Source organism: Phyllobates terribilis, unplaced genomic scaffold (genome assembly GCF_046119375.1).
Source record: "Phyllobates terribilis strain yellow unplaced genomic scaffold, ASM4611937v1 Scaffold_12__6_contigs__length_324123572, whole genome shotgun sequence".
NCBI lineage: Eukaryota > Metazoa > Chordata > Amphibia > Anura > Dendrobatidae > Phyllobates > Phyllobates terribilis.
Window position 1 is genome coordinate 155,452,267 of NW_027362772.1, and position 17,610 is coordinate 155,469,876.

The 17,610-nt window shown below is 44.4% G+C and overlaps 1 protein-coding gene across 1 annotated transcript in view; it reads right to left on the bottom strand.

The window, feature by feature from the left end:
* Positions 1 to 365: 365 nt before the first annotated feature.
* Positions 366 to 17,610, bottom strand: part of GYS1 (glycogen synthase 1) — a 40,715-nt gene continuing 23,470 nt past the window's right edge. Inside the window, exons 6-16 of the mRNA XM_073656397.1 lie at positions 15,978 to 16,095; positions 7,729 to 7,849; positions 7,536 to 7,642; positions 7,100 to 7,159; positions 6,646 to 6,724; positions 5,526 to 5,639; positions 5,138 to 5,264; positions 3,921 to 4,016; positions 3,355 to 3,518; positions 2,713 to 2,793; positions 366 to 1,822 (exon numbers count right to left, since the gene is read on the bottom strand). Coding sequence (XP_073512498.1) covers positions 1,502 to 1,822; positions 2,713 to 2,793; positions 3,355 to 3,518; positions 3,921 to 4,016; positions 5,138 to 5,264; positions 5,526 to 5,639; positions 6,646 to 6,724; positions 7,100 to 7,159; positions 7,536 to 7,642; positions 7,729 to 7,849; positions 15,978 to 16,095 — 1,388 coding nt within the window. The 3' untranslated portion in view covers positions 366 to 1,501. The remainder of the gene's footprint in view (positions 1,823 to 2,712; positions 2,794 to 3,354; positions 3,519 to 3,920; positions 4,017 to 5,137; positions 5,265 to 5,525; positions 5,640 to 6,645; positions 6,725 to 7,099; positions 7,160 to 7,535; positions 7,643 to 7,728; positions 7,850 to 15,977; positions 16,096 to 17,610) is intronic.

Genomic DNA, 17,610 nt, shown 5'->3' on the forward strand with positions numbered 1-17,610 from the left:
CACAGGTGTTTGAGATTGAATTCAATGACCCAAAGACCCCGACACACAAACTGACCATGAATTTTTGAAAAACAAAAAAATTGCATCTTCATGGCACTGAAATCCAATTTGCACAATAATCTGGAACGCAGTGTATAATATATATCTATCTCACTTGTTTGCAAATAAAATCAAAGTAGTTTTCTCGGCAAACAAATTAAAATGTAATGGCTGGGTTTTGTTTTTTTTTATAGGGGCGGAATCCCCTATATAACTGTTTAAGCAGTTTTTTACTTTTTTTTGGGGAGTGACAGACGTCCTTTATATGCCATAATCCTGACTATAAAGTGTGATACAAGTGACACAAAAGACACCAAACAACAACGTTTCATCAGATTTAAAATTTTAATTTTAAATACTACATATCTGTATGAGAGAATTCGATCTCCGCAGTCCCATCGCACAAGGATCAGTCACAGATATAAAAGACGAATCAGAGCACTATCTGTCATGATCACAAAAAAAAAAGGCTGAGAGGAGCAGAGTGTAAAAAAAAAAAAAATAATAATCGGGAACTCCAAAAAAAAAAAAAAAAAAAAAAAAAAAACTCCTTTAAATGTCAAACATTCACATGGATTCATATTGTGGGAAGAGGAACCAGTGTCTGCTGACGGCGGTCATGATTACCTCCTCCCGACCGGGGCAGTAATGCACATGGGTCAGCGAAGGAGTCAGTATAACCTTCCTGCCTACCTGAGAGATCCATAGAGGGTCCTATATTGTGGATTAGGACCCCCAGCATCTGGATATGACAATACCTACTACAAACAGCATAGAGTTACCTGGATTAGTCGATCATATAATGCAACATGCCCAGATGTGCTATGGCCTACACTAACCGATTAGCCTTCATTTTCTTATGCGAAACGCGTCGGCTAGGTCCATCATTTATAACGCGGGTTACACAATACCATAAATTCACATTCTAGTCGCTTACATTCTACCACTGGAGAGACAACCAGATACCCTGAGACCATACCCAACACTAGCAGCTTTATGGTTTACGTTGGTGGAAGACGTCCTGTGGGAACATAACACTACATTGCCCAATGTTGGGAACCAGACGTTGGACAAGGATGTTATCAGTAACTTTAGGGTATACAGATATTTGGAAAATAGATCTGGGGCCTGCGGGTTCCCTTGCCCAATAGGTTTGGAAGTGGCGCCAAAAAAACAGAGCAAAAAAATAAAGGCGATCACTTAGGCGAGGTCGAGGTATCTTCTTGGTGGCTACTGCTTCAACAAGGAAACCCAAGACAAAATGAAATAATCAGATGCCTAAAACCTAACAAATCCCTCAAAGTTATGACTTGTGAAACGCTGCAGTTGGATCAACATGGTGGAGCTAAGACAAGTCTACAGATCTTGGGAAAAAAAGGGGCTGATGTTCCTCTTCTGTTCTCATCTTGGAAAACGACCCAGAACTTCAGTCTTCATGTTCAACTGACATCCAGGGAAAATCTTAGTTCCTCTCCTCGATGAACGAGTTGGTGGGGCTGCTTAGGTCACTCGGGCTACTTGGGTTGGTGGGGGTGCTGGCATTGCTGGCGTTACTGGAGTTTCCAGCGTCGACCGAGCCCTTTTTGGAGCGTTTGCGCCACTCGGGAACCTGCGTCGTAGTCGACATGGTCGGCTGCTTGATGTTCTGACGATCCTTCTCGGCTTCTTCTTCTTCGTCGTATCTCTCGTCGTCTTCAGTTTCGCTGTGATGTGGACTGGAGTGACGGGAGAGGGAAGGAGAAGGAGGCACGGAGGCGGGACGTGGGTAGCGGAAGCCTGCGGCCTAAAAACAAAAAGATCTAGGTTAATATCTAGAGCATCAAAAGTCCCTGCTCTATACCATGGCGTAGGTAAGGCAAGGTTCTGATCTTCCATCATAAAAGGCAAAAATAAAAAATAACACTGGATGCAAACACTGGACATCATTATAGTCAATAGGGTCCGGCCAGTGCTGCCGGTGAATGTCATGCGACAGATTTATCCCCAGTCTGAATTCAGTTTCTATGGCAGAATAAAAAAAATGAACAGCATAATGCAGATATGGTCAACCCCTTTAAAAGGAAATTTTTCACCAGATTTCTACTACTCCTTATGATGTAGGGCCAGAGACCCTGATTCCAGCAATGTATCACTTATTGTGTTCCTTGCTGCAGTTTTGATAAAATTCCTGTTTTCTCCACTGTAAATCTCTCAGTTCTCTGAATGCTGCTGAGCCCTGTATATCCCCGCCCACACCAGTGATTGGCAGCTCTTTACCTATGCACAGAAAGCAGCCAATCAGTGGTAAGTGCGTGGTTGGACTAGATAGCAGCAGGTTTACTAGTCAAGTGATAATCTCCTCCTGAAAAAAAAAACCTCTGATTTTATCAAAACTACAGCAAGCAGCCCAGTAAGTGACAGATCGCTAGAATCAGGGTCTCTGCCCTACATCATGCTGAGCTCAGATTAGGTTGCAAAAATCTGTTGACAGATTTCCTTTAACCAAGTTTGGAACTGGAATTATGTAATGCAGCCCATACAGCCACTAGGTGTCAGCACACCACTAGTAGTAGTCAATTTTACTATAGGCTGGAAAGCAAGGCGACTTCCTTGGTCACCTGTCTGGCCACCAAAGAGGAGATATATATATATATATATATATAAATCTCAGGACGCACTAAACTTTGTACTTACTGCTGTCGGCTCATGAGGCTCATATGTAAAGTTGTCCGGGAACGCCTTAGCCAGGGCCATGTGCCGAGCGTACATGTAATACTGACAAAAGAAAAAACAAAAAAAAGTGTCAGTCAGTATACTTAAATTATAGAGAGAGGAGATGAGAACGTTACAGAGTCCAGTTTTACGCTTTCAGAAATAAATAGAAATAAAGAACTAAAATGAACCCATGCTTTTTGCACAATTCTTTACAAAGAGGACATTCATCACTTTTATTTAAAGGTCGGCTTCCAGTTTTGAACCCAAACCAGATCCTTTCCTGATGAGCAGGATAGAAAGCCATTCCTATTGGTTTCCCTGCAGAGTGAACAGAGGATCCCTATACAGATTGTGGGGAGTTGGACTGAGCATGTGCGACCACCGGCACTCAGCCCATTAGGTTGGACGTGCACATTGCTATACACTTTAAACACCAGGTGGCGCCATACTATGCACATAAATAGCAACTAACCTTCATTTTTCATGACTTATACATTAAATTATATTGCAGCACTACCCCTATAAAAAGGAAACAATTTGTAATTTTTCTAATTTTTCTCAGACTGTACATTACAAAAACGAATTACCCCGCAAATTTGTACTGCCCATATTGCCCCTTACCCTGCCCAGATATTTCCAGTCCAGCAGGTCGGAGAGGCGCTCCGTGCGGTTCCTCTGAATGATGCGCTGGCGCCGGGTTTGCTGACAGAAGTTGTACAGGAAGGACGTGAGCTGAGTGCAGGAGTCATCCACCGAGCGGAAGCGCCGGTCTAAGATGTAAATACCTGCAGGAGCAAAGAGACCTCATTATGCAGTGTCTGAACACGGTATTAAAATGGGGACAATTTTTTTTTTCTATATGGGACTAAATCATTTTTTGCATTTGAGAGTCATTGAAAATTTTGCACAATTTGCCTCTTATTGATCTTTGCTTCCCTGCAAATTCAACTTTGATGCGGTCTGTGGTCATAAATTAGCTGAGAGGAGCTCAGAAAAAGACAAAAAACAGAAAGAGCTCACTGACAGATTCTTAGCTAACTCTTTCTGGAGGCAAATACAGGAGGCACATTTTTAATGGAACTCAATTGCAAAAATTATTTTTAGCCTCCATGCATTTAAGTGAAAAAAAAAAAAAAAGAAAAAGTCTTTAAGGGTAGAAAGATACATTATCAGGTACAGCTCCTTACCGTAGGCAGTGGGGTCGGCAATATGCTCCTCCATGAAGCATCCAAATCCTGACAGGTTGGTGGAAATGCTGGGGATCCCCATGACGGTACATTCAGCTGAAAGAGTGACAAGTACTCACATAGTATAATGATCACAGAGCTGCAACTCTCACTACATCCAGCAGATGGCGCCACTAGGTGGCATGTCCACAGGATACAGATTCACTAGAAATCTCAGCTCCATCTGGTATTGCAGCTGAACCCATTTAAACCCTTCCAGCTAAGGACAATTTTTGTTTAAGCACTTTTGTTTTTCCTTCAATTCTTTCAAAACTTTATTTTTGAGCGATCAGTTGCAGTTTTGAAAGCCACCATACAATATACTGAAAAAAAAAGCTGAAAAAAAAAAAACTTAAGTGGGGTGAAATTGTTAAAAAAAAAAAAAAAAAAATCACTTTTATTTTGTTTTTCCTTTTTTCAGTGATCATTGGGCAAAGTGATTGAACAGCCCTCAGCCAGACAGGAAGAAAGTTTAGCCACTTTATAAAAGTGATGCATTTTCAAGCCTGGCATGCCAAGCTGAGGATACTTAAGCCTTGCACTGCTCCTCTGGGAAATTAAATATGCAAATTGTCTCTTCATAGAGGAAGAGGGCTAGAACTCTAGCGCCACCTATTGGAAGCAGCAATCCTAAAAGTCAATATCGACCCTTTAACGAGCCTTGCAATATGACCAGAATCTCAATTTGCACACAGTGTTTCGGGGTACTGCCCCTCATCGGTGCAAAGTATGAGATCTGGTTTGGCTGGCTGAGAGGCTAAGACTGGGATCCGAGGGGTAATGATTCTCCTTGTGGAGAGCGATATACCACTTTGTGTTTCGGGGTGTTTCCCCTCATCAGTACAGTGTCTGCAAATTGAGATTCTGCTTTGGCTTTTATCCCAAGTCATGTGACAAGGCTCGTTAGAGAGTCGATATTGACTTAGGATTCCTACTTCCAATAGGTGGCGCTAGAGTTATAGTCCTCTTCCTCTATGGAGACTGTTTTTTTCTAAAAAAAATTTTGAACAAGTCGTGAATTTTTCTAAATTTTTGAATGGTGAGAATTAGAGTACAGATACCCCCATAAATAGCTAAAAATGAATAGACAAAGCAGAGTGCTGCCCTCCTCTGAGATGGGGGATGGGCTCACAGACAATCCACTAACCCCAGTGAAGATATGGAATGTCACGGCTTACCGGGTGTGTAGCCCCAAGGCTCATAGTAAGAAGGGAAGACGCCCAAGTGGCATCCACGCACAAACTCCTCGTAATCCACCGGCAAAAGAGGACTCGTGGAGGAAAGGAACTCTGGATGGAAAATGACCTGCGAGAGAAGGAAAGAAACAAGAATTCGGCAGAATAAAGCTACAGAGATACTGAATTTCCATACAAAGTCCGACCATCTTCCCACAGACAGCGGTGCACACTGAGACTGATGACCACCCCCATAAGTGGACCTGGCATCTACTATACAGTTATATCATATACTTTATATAAAGTAGTAACTTGGATTCATTTCAAAAGTAATTCGGCCTGGGAATCATAGGAAAAGATGGAAGCGGCAGAGACACCGGGCCATCCTCACCTTCACCCGGTCCGCACTGCTGTTGAAGAGTCCGATCCTTCGGATGGTATTTAGGATGGCGTCCGTGGAGTCATCCAGCATGTTATGGGTGCAGATCGGAGGGAACGACTGTCTCTGTAGGGAAAAAATGTAAAAAGTATGTAAGTCAGTCATGGCAGATTCACATCAAGTGTATCCGAAATCTTTATGGAAAGCTCATCTGATTGCTGCAATCCATCTTAAAAAGGGAACCCACCATGTCCGATAAAGCTATTAAACAGCAGATATAGGGTTAATCTGCTGGTAAATAGAGTTCTAAAAAGGTGCCCGGCTGAAATCCAGAAATGGAGAAAATGCACTTTATTCTTCCCGGGAGCCGCCGGCTTTCAGTCATGCAGGCGAATCCAGAGCAATTAGATTCACCACTCACAGCACTGAAAGCGGCGACTAATCGCGCCCCGGCACTGACTGACAGCCAGCTCTGTACTGATGCACTACAGAGCGGCTGTCAGTCTGTGCCGGTCGTGCTTACAGCTGTCGCTCTCAGTGCTGTGAGAGGTGAATGTAATTGCTCCGGACTCGCCTGCATGACTGAAAGCTGGCAGTTCACGGGAGGAATAAAGTTCATCTGCTGGTTAATAGCTTTATCAGACTTGACAGGTTCCCTTTTAAGAATGGCAATCTGCCATAAAAGCAGTTCTGCCATACATTACACCAGCAGCGGCGGATGCACAAGAGATATATAGTATTACATTATGGCTGTCCGTGTAATATTCGGAGGGGCCGAGTCCGCCATCAAACATGACGGCTTTTTCTTAGCTCCTCGGGCTACAAATAGCTAAATAAAGGGGTCCCGAGTGACCTACCTCCCATGTGGTCTACGTGACCAAAGAAAGGAACCACTTTTTGGAGCCGGTTTCTTGCTCACATTACAAAATCTTTATTTTACCCTAAAAGGGGTTTTCAAGGATTCCAAAAGTCAGGAAAATAAATATATAGCTGCCTTCTTTCAAAAACAGCACCCCATCTGCAGGTTGTGTGTTACTACAGCTTTGTACCTAAACCTTCTAAGAACCATAGCGGCAATATTCTACTCAACCTTACTAATCCGAGACAAGGACCTTTAACAGGATCGTGGTACCTGTGTAGCAAAAATAGCCCTTTTCATCATTGTAAAATCCTCTTTATCAAGCATCTTATTCATGTCTGGTAGATTCCCTCTGCAAAAAAAAAGTCAAATTACATTTATTAACTATCTACCTCCCCACTCTCTTACATTTATATAATATATAAATAAAATATTATATATTACAATAAAAACATTTTATATTAACAGTCTACCTTCCTCTTTCATAAATCCCTGCTCACGTGAAAAAAAATAAATTATATTATATATATATATATATATATATATATATATATATATATATATATATATATATATATATTTTTTTTTTTTTTTAAATTATATTATATACTAATAAAATAATATATATCATTAATATACTATATACCTGTGTGTATATTATATCCACATTTGTTAGTATAAAATATATATTAACAAAAATATAATATAATCTTGTGTTATCACTTACACTAATAAAGACTCGTACAGTTTCTTCCCGAACTTCTCTTTCACAGCATTCGCTGTATCGCTGCAGACACAATACAGAAAAAATAAGTCAGAATGGAAACCTTCAATTCATGAAGTTCCCAATTTTCTGAGTTAATGAAAGACATTGTAAATAAAATGACCAGTTTAACCCCTTGGCGTCAGACAGTTTCAGCCTTTACGACAAACCACTTATCCACTTTTTAATTGTAACTTTTTTGTTTGTTTTCGACAACAGTAATGTAAGGACTTGGTGGTTTTTTTTGCAGGACAAGAGGTCGTTTTTATAGGGTTTATAGGACTTTTTGATCACTTTTTGGTAAGAGGCATAAACTGGCTGATTGGGGGGGGGGGGGTGTTTCTTTTTTTTTCTACTTTTATTCTTGGTTTCTGGGTTTGTTGCGCCGTTAAGCACTTACCACAGTTGTTTCCGAACCGCTTGACCCTTTAATGTTTCCACATTAAAGTTATTGGTCCGTGCCGGCATGATGAAGAAGGCCACGATGGTGATGTCGCTCTGATTCATCTGGAGGAAGAAGAAGAAGCCGCGGTGTCACCGATGTCCACTGATTGCTACACAAGAGGCCTAGGATAACCCGGCTTTATTCTCACCCTAAGAAGATAGTTGAGTCTGGCTAAGGCCTCCAGGAAAATGTCCGCTCCTTTGTTAGAGAATTCATAGCGACCGGCGATGAAGAAAAAAAGCGTCTTGTCTAAATTGAAGTCCAGGTGTCTGAAACAGTAAAAGAAAAACTAGTGTATATAGAGAAAAGGAAATTTCAGATTAGTGATCCCATTTTTACTACATATAAAGCAGGAGGTTGAAAAAGCTTCCAGGATCCGCTGTCTTTTAGGCAAACGAAGATGTACATTAGCTTGCAAAAAATATTCACCCCCTTGGGTTTTTACATATTTTGTTACATTTACAACCTGTGTGTAAATATTTTTGTAATCTGATTTGTGTGTGATGTATCAGCATTAAATAGTCTAAGTTGGTGAAGTGAGAAAAATATAGGGATAAATTAAATTTATGGGATCATATAACTAAAAATTGGTATGTGCATATGTATTCACCCCTTTTGCTATAAAGACCCTAATAATTTCTGGTGCAAACAATTCCCTTCATAAGTCACATGCTTAGTGACACATTGCTCACAGGTGGACGTCTTAAGTGTCACATGTCTGTCAGTGTATACACTTTACCTTTTCTGAAAGGCCACAGAGGCTGCAACACCATTAACAAGAGGCACCACTAACCAAACAACACCATGAAGACCAAGGAGATCTCCAAACACCACCATGATTCCAAGGAGATCTCCAAACACCACCATGAAGACCAAGGAGATCTCCAAACACCACCATGATTCCAAGGAGATCTCCAAACAAGTCAGGGACAAAGTTCTTGAGAAGTACAAGTCAGGGTTGGGTTATAAAAAAAAAATCTCAATCTCTGATGATCCCCCGGAGCACCATCACATCCATTATCTTCAAATGGAAAGAACATGATGCCACAACAAACCTGCTGAGAGGGCCACCCACCAAAACTCTGCACCCAGGCAAGGAGGGCATTAATCAGACAGGCAGCACAGAGACCAAAGGTAACCCTGAAGGAGCTGCAGAGTTCCCAAGCAGAGAGTGGAGTATCTGTCCATACGACCACAATAAGCCGTACACTCCATAGAGGTGGCCTTTATGGAAGAGTAGGCAGAAAAAAGCCTTAGTTACTTACCGGTAACGGGATTTTTCGGAGCCCATGACAGCACCACGTGAGCGAGAGGATCCGCCCATCAAGGACAGGAAACATACAGGTTAAAAAGGGCGGCCCTCTCTTCTCGCCTCAGTTTAGTTAACAGAGCATAAGAGTACCGCCAAGGTTAGTTATAACAAAACAAACACATTAAATACATTACTTTTCATCAATTTCCCGCAAGGGTGCACAAAAAGAAATCAAATCTACGGGAGTGCACAACACCAGTGAAGGGAGGGAATATAAAGGTGCTGTCATGGGCTCCGAAAAATCCCGTTACCGGTAAGTAACTAAGGCTTTATTCGTTCGCCCATGACAGCACCACGTGAGAGAATTACAGAGACGAAGGAATATAGGGAGGGACCACAGCTTGAAGTACCCTTCTCCCGAAAGTGAGATCTGCAGAGCCACCCAGGTCCAATCTATAGTGCCTATAGAAAGTAGAGGGAGAAGACCAAGTGGCAGCCTTACAAATTTCCTCAATGGAAAGCCCTGTCTTCTCCGCCCAGGAGGTTGATACCGCTCTGGTAGAATGCGCCCTCAATCCCTCCGGTATCTCTTTATCCCCTGAGGAGTATGCGAGGGAAATGGCCTCCTTGATCCATCTAGCGATTGTAGCCTTTGAGGCCTTACAACCCTTCCTAGCCCCCTGATAGCAAATAAATAGGGACTTATCCTTTCTAAAGCCACGTGATACTTCTAAGTACCTTAGTACGCACCTCCTAATGTCTAAAGTGTGAAGTCTCTTCTCTTTTTGATTTTTGGGCGGAAAGCAAAAAGTTGGGAGAACTATTTCCTGGGTTCTATGGAATCGAGTGGCCACTTTAGGAAGAAAGGCTGGATCAGGTTTTAATATAATCCCATCGTCCAGAATTTGCGTAAAAGGAGGGCATATTGAAAGGGCCTGTAGGTCACTAACTCTCCTGGCTGAAGTTAGGGCTACTAACAGGACCGTCTTTAGGAAAATAATTTTGGGGGAGACTAAATCTAGTGGCTCAAAAGGAGGACTGGTCAAGGCATCTAAGACAAAATTCAAATCCCAGGGAGACATCTTTACTTTGGTAATGGGTCTACACCTAAAGGAAGCTTTTAAAAAACGGGTTATCCAATAGTTATCTGCAATATTGGAAGAAAATAAAGCTCCCAACGCCGACACCTGTACTTTCAAGGTACTGGTAGTGAGACCTAATTCTAAGCCCCGCTGCAGAAATTCCAGAATTTTCCCAATAGGGTGCCCCTCCTCCACCTTAACTTCTGCAAAGGACAGAAACTTCCTCCAGGTCCTGGCATAAATACGGGTGGTAACAGGTTTTCTGCTAGCCAGGAGAGTATTCACTACATTTGCGGGGAATCCTTTGTTGGTCAATAACACCCTCTCAAATTCCACGCCGTCAAATGTAGACTCGGGGTTGGAGGATGGGAAAGTGGCCCTTGAGTGAGGAGGTCCGGAATCTCCGGAAGAACCCAGGGATCTGATATGGACATCTTTCGGAGACAAGGGAACCACGGTCTTTTGGGCCAAAAGGGACCTATGAGTATCACTCTGGCCTGGTCTGCCCTGATCTTTCTCATCACCGCTGGGAGCAGGATCATGGGAGGGAAGGCATATGCCAGAGGAAATCTCCAGGGAACCATAAAGGCGTCCACTGCCAGGGGTCCTTCTCTGGGGTCTAAGGAACAAAAATTTCCCACTTTCCGATTGGCTCTTGTTGCGAATAAGTCCACAGTCGGAAGGCCCCACATTTCTACGATTCTGGAGAATATTTGTGTATTTAGGGACCACTCTCCCTCTTTTACAGAAGTACGGCTGAGGAAATCCGCTGTGATGTTTTCCTTGCCTTTTAGATGAGTAGCCGAAAGAGAGAGACAGTGATCTTCGGCTTTCAGCAGAAGTGCCTTCGCTACCCTCATCAAGTTTCTTGAGCGGGTTCCCCCTTGGTGGTTTATGTAAGCTACCGTGACTTGATTGTCCGAGAGTACACGGACATGCTGGTCCTGAAAATATATAAGGAACTCGTTGAACGCATGCTGCACCGCCAGAAGCTCCTTAACATTTGATGACAACTGTTGCTCACTGCTTGACCAGGTTCCCTGCACTAATTTCCCTTCAAAGTGAGCTCCCCAACCTGTAGCACTTGCATCAGTGGACAAGACTGCAGTTGGACTACATTCCCAGGGAACCCCTTTAGCAAGATTGTCTTGTCGTAACCACCAACGAAGGGACCATATGGCACGAGGACCTAGCGAATACTTACGGTCTAGATGCCCCTCTAAAGCTGCGTTATTGTACAACACATCCCACTGAAAGGCTCTTGAATCCAATTGTGACCAACGAACCGCAGGAAAAGTGGAGGTGAAGGTTCCCAATAGTGACATGGCCTTACGGAGTGACATAGAAGGTTTACGTATACATTGTTCTACCAACTCCCGGATTCTATCAATTTTCTCTTCTGGAAGACAACATAGCTGTTTCCTGGAATCTAATATGACCCCCAGATATTGTTGTACCTTGAGTGGAGATAGTCTAGACTTTTCTAAATTTAGAAACCACCCCAAACTCTTTAAGACCGACATGGTCTCCTGCAGGTGGGTCTCGCACTGAACCAACGAATTCCCCACTATCAGGAGATCATCCAGGTAAGGGATAATTAGAATGTCCCTTTCTCTTATATGGGCCATAACTTCCGCCATTACTTTAGTAAAAACCCGTGGGGCTATAGCTAAACCGAAGGGGAGTGCAGTGTATTGGAAGTGTTTAACCACCCCGTCTATTTCAATGGCCAGCCTCAAGTATTTCTGGTAATTACTATGAATTGGGATATGGTAATACGCATCTTTGAGATCGAGCACTACCATATAGCAGTGGGGAAAAAGTAACTTTATTACGGATTTTAAAGACTCCATTTTAAAGCTGTGTATTTTAAGGAAATTATTCAGGGATTTCAGATTTATAATTGTCCTGAAACTTCCATCCGGTTTCGGAATCAAGAAGAGCGGGGAGTAGAAACCAAGACCCTTTTCAGCTTCCGGAACCTCAATCAGGACGTGCTTTCTTATTAGGGTTTGTACTTCCGAAACGAGGGCAGCCTGGCGTTCTGGGGAAGAACTGGAGGGAACAACCATGAACCTTTTGTGAGGCAATGCTTTAAATTTAAAGACCATACTTAATCAGGCTCAAAATCCAATTACTATGAGAAATCTGTTCCCAAGCTGGGACAAAAAAAATGACAATCTCCCTCCCACCTGGGCTGATTGTGTATCCCCTGGCTTCTGCTCAATTTTTGGAGACGGACCAAAGAGTAGACCTCTACCTTTTCGACCTCTTTCATCAGACTTGTCTTGCTCCTTGAAATCTCTCTTCCGGAAAAATTTCCTCTTCCGGAACGATCTCTTAAAGAAGGGTAGAGGTACTGATGGAAACCCCTTCTTAGGGTCCCCCGCTTTCTCCAATAAGTCGTCCATGGTCTGACCAAAGAGGTATTCTCCTTCACACGGGATTGTACACAGTCTGGACTTAGTCTGTAAATCCCCTGGCCAGCTTTTAATCCACAAGGCTCGCCGAGCCGCATTTGACAGTGCTGCTGACTTTGCTGCCAACCTCATCGAGTCCACAGATGCATCAGCAAGAAAAGCTGCCGCCCCCTGAACCAGTGGAAGGGAAGAAAAGGTCTTTCCTAGAAGTCCCATCCTTCAACTGACTGTCTAGCTGTTCAAGCCACACCATCAGGGCTCTGGACGTACAGGTAGCTGCTACTGTTGGTCTCAGTGCTCCTGCAGCTGTCTCCCATGCCCCTTTCAAGAAAGTATCAGCCTGTCTGTCTAGGGGGTCTCTCAATGCACCCATATCATCGAACGGGAGGGAAGTTCTTTTCGCTGCTTTAGTAACAGCAACATCCAGCTTGGGTGCTTTTAACCAGGAGGAACACATAGCATCCTCAAACGGATATTTCCTTTTAAAGGATGGAGGAACACTACCCTTCTTGTCAGGCTTTCTCCACTCCTTATCGATGAGGTCTTTCACCTTTGAATTTACTGGAAAGACCCTTCTCTTCTTTAGCCCCAGACCACCAAACATAACATCCTCAGCTGACTTCTCTACCCTCGAGTCCACTATCCCCATTGTAGATCGGACGGCTTTTACTAGGGCATCGACCTCCTTCAGGGGGAAGCACTGTCTATCTGGCTCACTATCAGAGGAAGAGAAGGCGGAGGAGGAAGCGACCGATAGCTCAGAGTCTGAACCCAGCTGGGTTTCTTGAGGAATATGCCCAGACTCTGAACCTTGCAATGCTTTGCCTATTTCTTCCCTTATTAAAGTTCTTAGGCCTAGGGAAAAATCTGGGGTCTCCTCTGATATCATTTTGCTGATACAAAGCTGACATAACCTTTTGCTATATGAATCAGGGAGCGGACAGCTGCATAAGGCACACTCTCTGTGCTTGGACTTCAAGGAACATTTCTTGCTCTAAAAGAAAGTCATAGATAGAAAGAAGGAGGAAACATTAGTAGAACTTTCACGAAGATTCCACTCACCCCACAGAACCTTCGGTACCGTAGAAGCAGAAAAATCCAGCATGCATGGCGAGGAATCACGCCGCACCGGACCGTCCTTCCTGCTCTTAGTGGTAGCTCTTCTAGCTGTACGACCAGACCCTAGCCGGGAATGACGCTGCGCCACTAGTTGGGAGGGCTCCCCAGAGGGCTGCTCCTGCAGCAGATGTTGTTGCCTAGGTGACAGCTCCTGTGAATCTTCCATAGCTTACAATGTAAGAATGGGCTGGGAAGCACCTCTGTATGTTACCAGACCCTTTAAATACTGGCCATACCGGTACCATGTGTGGGTGTGCGTTTCCTTTTTTTTTTTTTCCCCCAGGAGGGCGTTCCCTGCTCCTTGGTCTTCCTCCCCAGGTCCAGGTGGGATCCAGGTGGGCTCCTCGCCGCCAGTTCCTCAATCCCCCGGCGTTCAGCTGCTCGCGTCAAAAATTCAAATGAGCCCCGCCCCTTCCGGTGACGTCACAGGGCTTCCTGCTCGGCGCACCGGAAGTCACGTCAGAAGGTCGCGCCCGTCACGTGCGCCGCCGGCGTGACCTGGATCCCCTGCAAGCTGTAGCGGGGGGGGTTGGAAGCCCGCTAGCGGCCCCACACCTGGCGGACATCTACCTCCCGTGAGGCGATGTCGCGCCTGCCGCAACGCTCACGGAGGCGCCTCCATGAGCCCTGCCGTGGCATCTCCAGAGGACCGGGACGGACCGGCTCCAACCACCTGCTGTGGCCCTCTCTGGGACAGGAGTCCATCTTCTGCAGGTAAACCTGCAAGGTCCCCCATCATGGACAGGAAACCTAAACTGAGGCGGGAAGAGAGGGCCGCCCTTTTTAACCTGTAGGTTTCCTGTCCTTGATGGGCGGATCCTCTCTCTCACGTCATGGGTGACCGAATAAATACTTTATTTACACACAAAAGTTGTAAGGCTTGTTTTGAGTTTGCCAAAAGACATGTGGAAGACTTCCCAAATGTATGGAGGAAGGTGCTGTGGTCTGAGGAGACCAAAATTTAACCTTTAGGCCACAAGGTAAACACTATGTCTGGCACCTTACCAACAAAGCTCATCACGTCAAGAACACCATACCCACAATGAAACATGGTGGTGGCAGCAACACACTGTGGGGATGTGTTTTGGCAGCAGGGACAGGGAAAATGGTCCAAGTCGAGGGGGAAGATGGATGGTGCAAAATACAGGGATATTCTTGAGCAAAACCTGTTTCGGTCCATCAGTGATTTGAGACTGGGATGGAGGTTCACCTTCCAACAAGACAATGACCCAAAGCATACTGCTAAAGCAACACTCGAGTGGTTTAAAGGGAAACTTGTATATGTTTTGGAGTGGCCTAGTCAAAGCCCAGACCTTAATCCAATTGAGAATCTGTGGTCAGACTTCAAGTTACATGGTTTCGTCTGGTGAACTGCAATCTTCAAGAAACTGGAGCAGTTTTGCCTTGAGGAATGGACAAAAATTTCAGTAGCAAGATGTGAAAAGCTCATAGAGACTTATCCAAAGTGACTTGTAGCTGCAATTGATGCAAAAGGAGGCGCCACAAAGTACTGACTTTAGGGAGGTGAATAGTTATACACACACACTGAAGTTTTCAGTTATTTTGTCCTATTTGTTGTTTGCTTCATGATAAAGAAAACCAAATGTTCACAGTTGTAGCCATGTTCTTTACATGAACTGATGAAAACCCTCAAAAGAAACAGTGAAATTCCAGGTTATGGAAAAATGGCAAAGAGGGTAGGGGAGGGGGGATACTTTTACAAGCACTGTAGTTCCATAAAATTTAACTAACTACACAATTGACAAAATTAACTGTTCTCTTTTCCTGCCCCACACTGGTCTCCCAGAAACTGCAGCTGAATGACCATTTATATCATGTCATCAGTCACATGTCTGGTAATGCATCAGCAGAGCTGCGTGCGTGCGGCCGTGCAGCACAGCTGCGTGCGTATATTGTGTGTGCTGCATAATACACACGCTGCAGACAGACACTAACATTAGGTCTATTACCCCTTATTCTATACTTGTGCATTAATATTATTTGTGTTCACCCCTGTACTTTATACTGCCAGGGAAGTGTTAGCAGGAAACATGTTTTCCCCCCATTTTCTGCTGTTTTTTTATAGTCTGAATAATCCGGTAATTACTGATAAGAAGGAAGGAAATGTGACAAGATGAAGCAACATTACTCAACATTTTTACTATTAAGAGAAGCTGTCAGTGGGGGACTTATAAAGGGTTTGCGCTCGGCTGTATCAGACAGTCTCCTGGAGAATAGATGGAGCGGTGGGATGAATTCTCCACCTCTGCTCCAGTCAGATGGCAGCCTGATCCCAGAGATCAATATTTTATTCCCTATACCATAGACAGGCAAACTAATCATTTACCGGCAGCTCCTTGGAGGAAAGAAGTCTGTTTTCTCCCAGTAGCCACAGAGCATTGTAACGCTGTTTACCAGCAGATTAACCTCATATCTACAGGTAAATAGCATTTTCCTAAGGGGAGAGGTTCCCTGCAAGATCGGTTTCCCCAAGTTAGATGGGTTTACAGTGCCACTGTCTTACCCGTAGAAATGCCCCCGGATGAACTCCTGGATGCGGTTCTTGCTCTGAGCGTGGAGATTCTGGAACTCGTGCATGGCAGAGAACTTCTTTACGTTTAAGCCATTCGGGGTCACAACATCTGAAACAGCAAAACGTTAGGAAACTTTTCCCCAAATACACATAATCCAATTTACACAGGATATTAAATTCTGTGGATTTTCCAAGTGGGCACGCCAATTGCTGTCACAGGAGGAGTAAAATCCACAATCAAATTCTATCGTTGCGGATTTTATCTACGGATCGACAGCAAAAGCATGATCATGGTGCCAAGGTTTTCCTTGCTCTAGGAATGGTCTCTGTTTCATGCTCCCAAAAAAGGACATGTGGCATCAGCATGTGACCAATGCAGCCATCATGTCTTGAAATGTCTTTGCTGGGGTCAGATGAACAAAGACCACCGGGAGAGAAGGCAAGTCTTGGCATGGATTGGGAAATGAGGGTGTAGAGGAAACTAGGGTCGACTGCCACTCACTGCTCCATCATCAGGCTTGTCCATTATAATATACCCTGGGAGTGACCTATCAGTCTCGAGCAGCGGTGCAGGGAGCATAGGGGCGGTGCAGGGAGCGATCACAATCACGGTTTACAGCGCACTCCCTAGTGATCACTACCCCACACTGATTGACAGGCTGCTCTGTACAGACACACACTGCAGAGCCAAATGTCAAGCAATGTACTGGGGAGTGATTAGAGGGACTGTCAGCCTAGAATCACTGTTCAAACTATGCACAAGTGCTCAGTGCACCCTTGGTGTGGCCAAACTTTTACGTGACCCTTCCCACCTACTTGTTTTCCCTCCATCTCTGTCCCCCTGTTCTTTGATTGAAAACTTTGGCTTTATAGCGTAAGAGAAGGGTAGCGATAGATGGAAAACAAGGTGAGAAGGTGCACTTATATGTTTGGCTGCAGCAATGGTGCACTGAGCACCTGTTTATTTTCTCCCTGAAGTAGCAGCAACAAGGCAGGGTTTTAATGCTTTTTACCTGCAGACTGACCCTCTATCTGCTGGTAAATAGCAATTTTCAACATGACAGGTACCATTTAAAGCCTCCTTGAGCCCCCATAAAAACATGCATGTCAATGGTGTGACGATAGCGGATGCAGTCGCGCCCAGGCCTGGGTATCGGAGGAGAGGTAAAGGTCCCTCTGACACCAGTTTGGGGGCTCAGTTTACCATCTTGCATTTGGGTCCAGGAGCTGTGATTTACACCTTCGATGCCGGTGTAGAAGAGTCAGTGCTTGCTTACATTTTTAAGACAAGATCTATCCCTTCCAATGACTGTACAGACTACTCAACGTTATCCGACAGTCTAACAAGCTGTAGTGAGGAAAAAGTTAATGTAATGGTAAATACCCAGAGTCCCTTTAATAAGCAGAGGAGTCACATGCAGTGCGAGACTGAAGAACATTGGGCCCACCAGAGGATTTGATTCTGAGGGCCCACCTTTTTCCCCCACTCAAGATCCACATAGCAGCTGGAAGGTTTGCACTATGAACTCCCCTGAAGGAGAAGCCGGGGCCCACCAGAGGATTCTCAGGTTCTCTGGTGGGCCAGTCCAACCCTGGTCACAAGTATAGTGTCGCACCCTCTTAC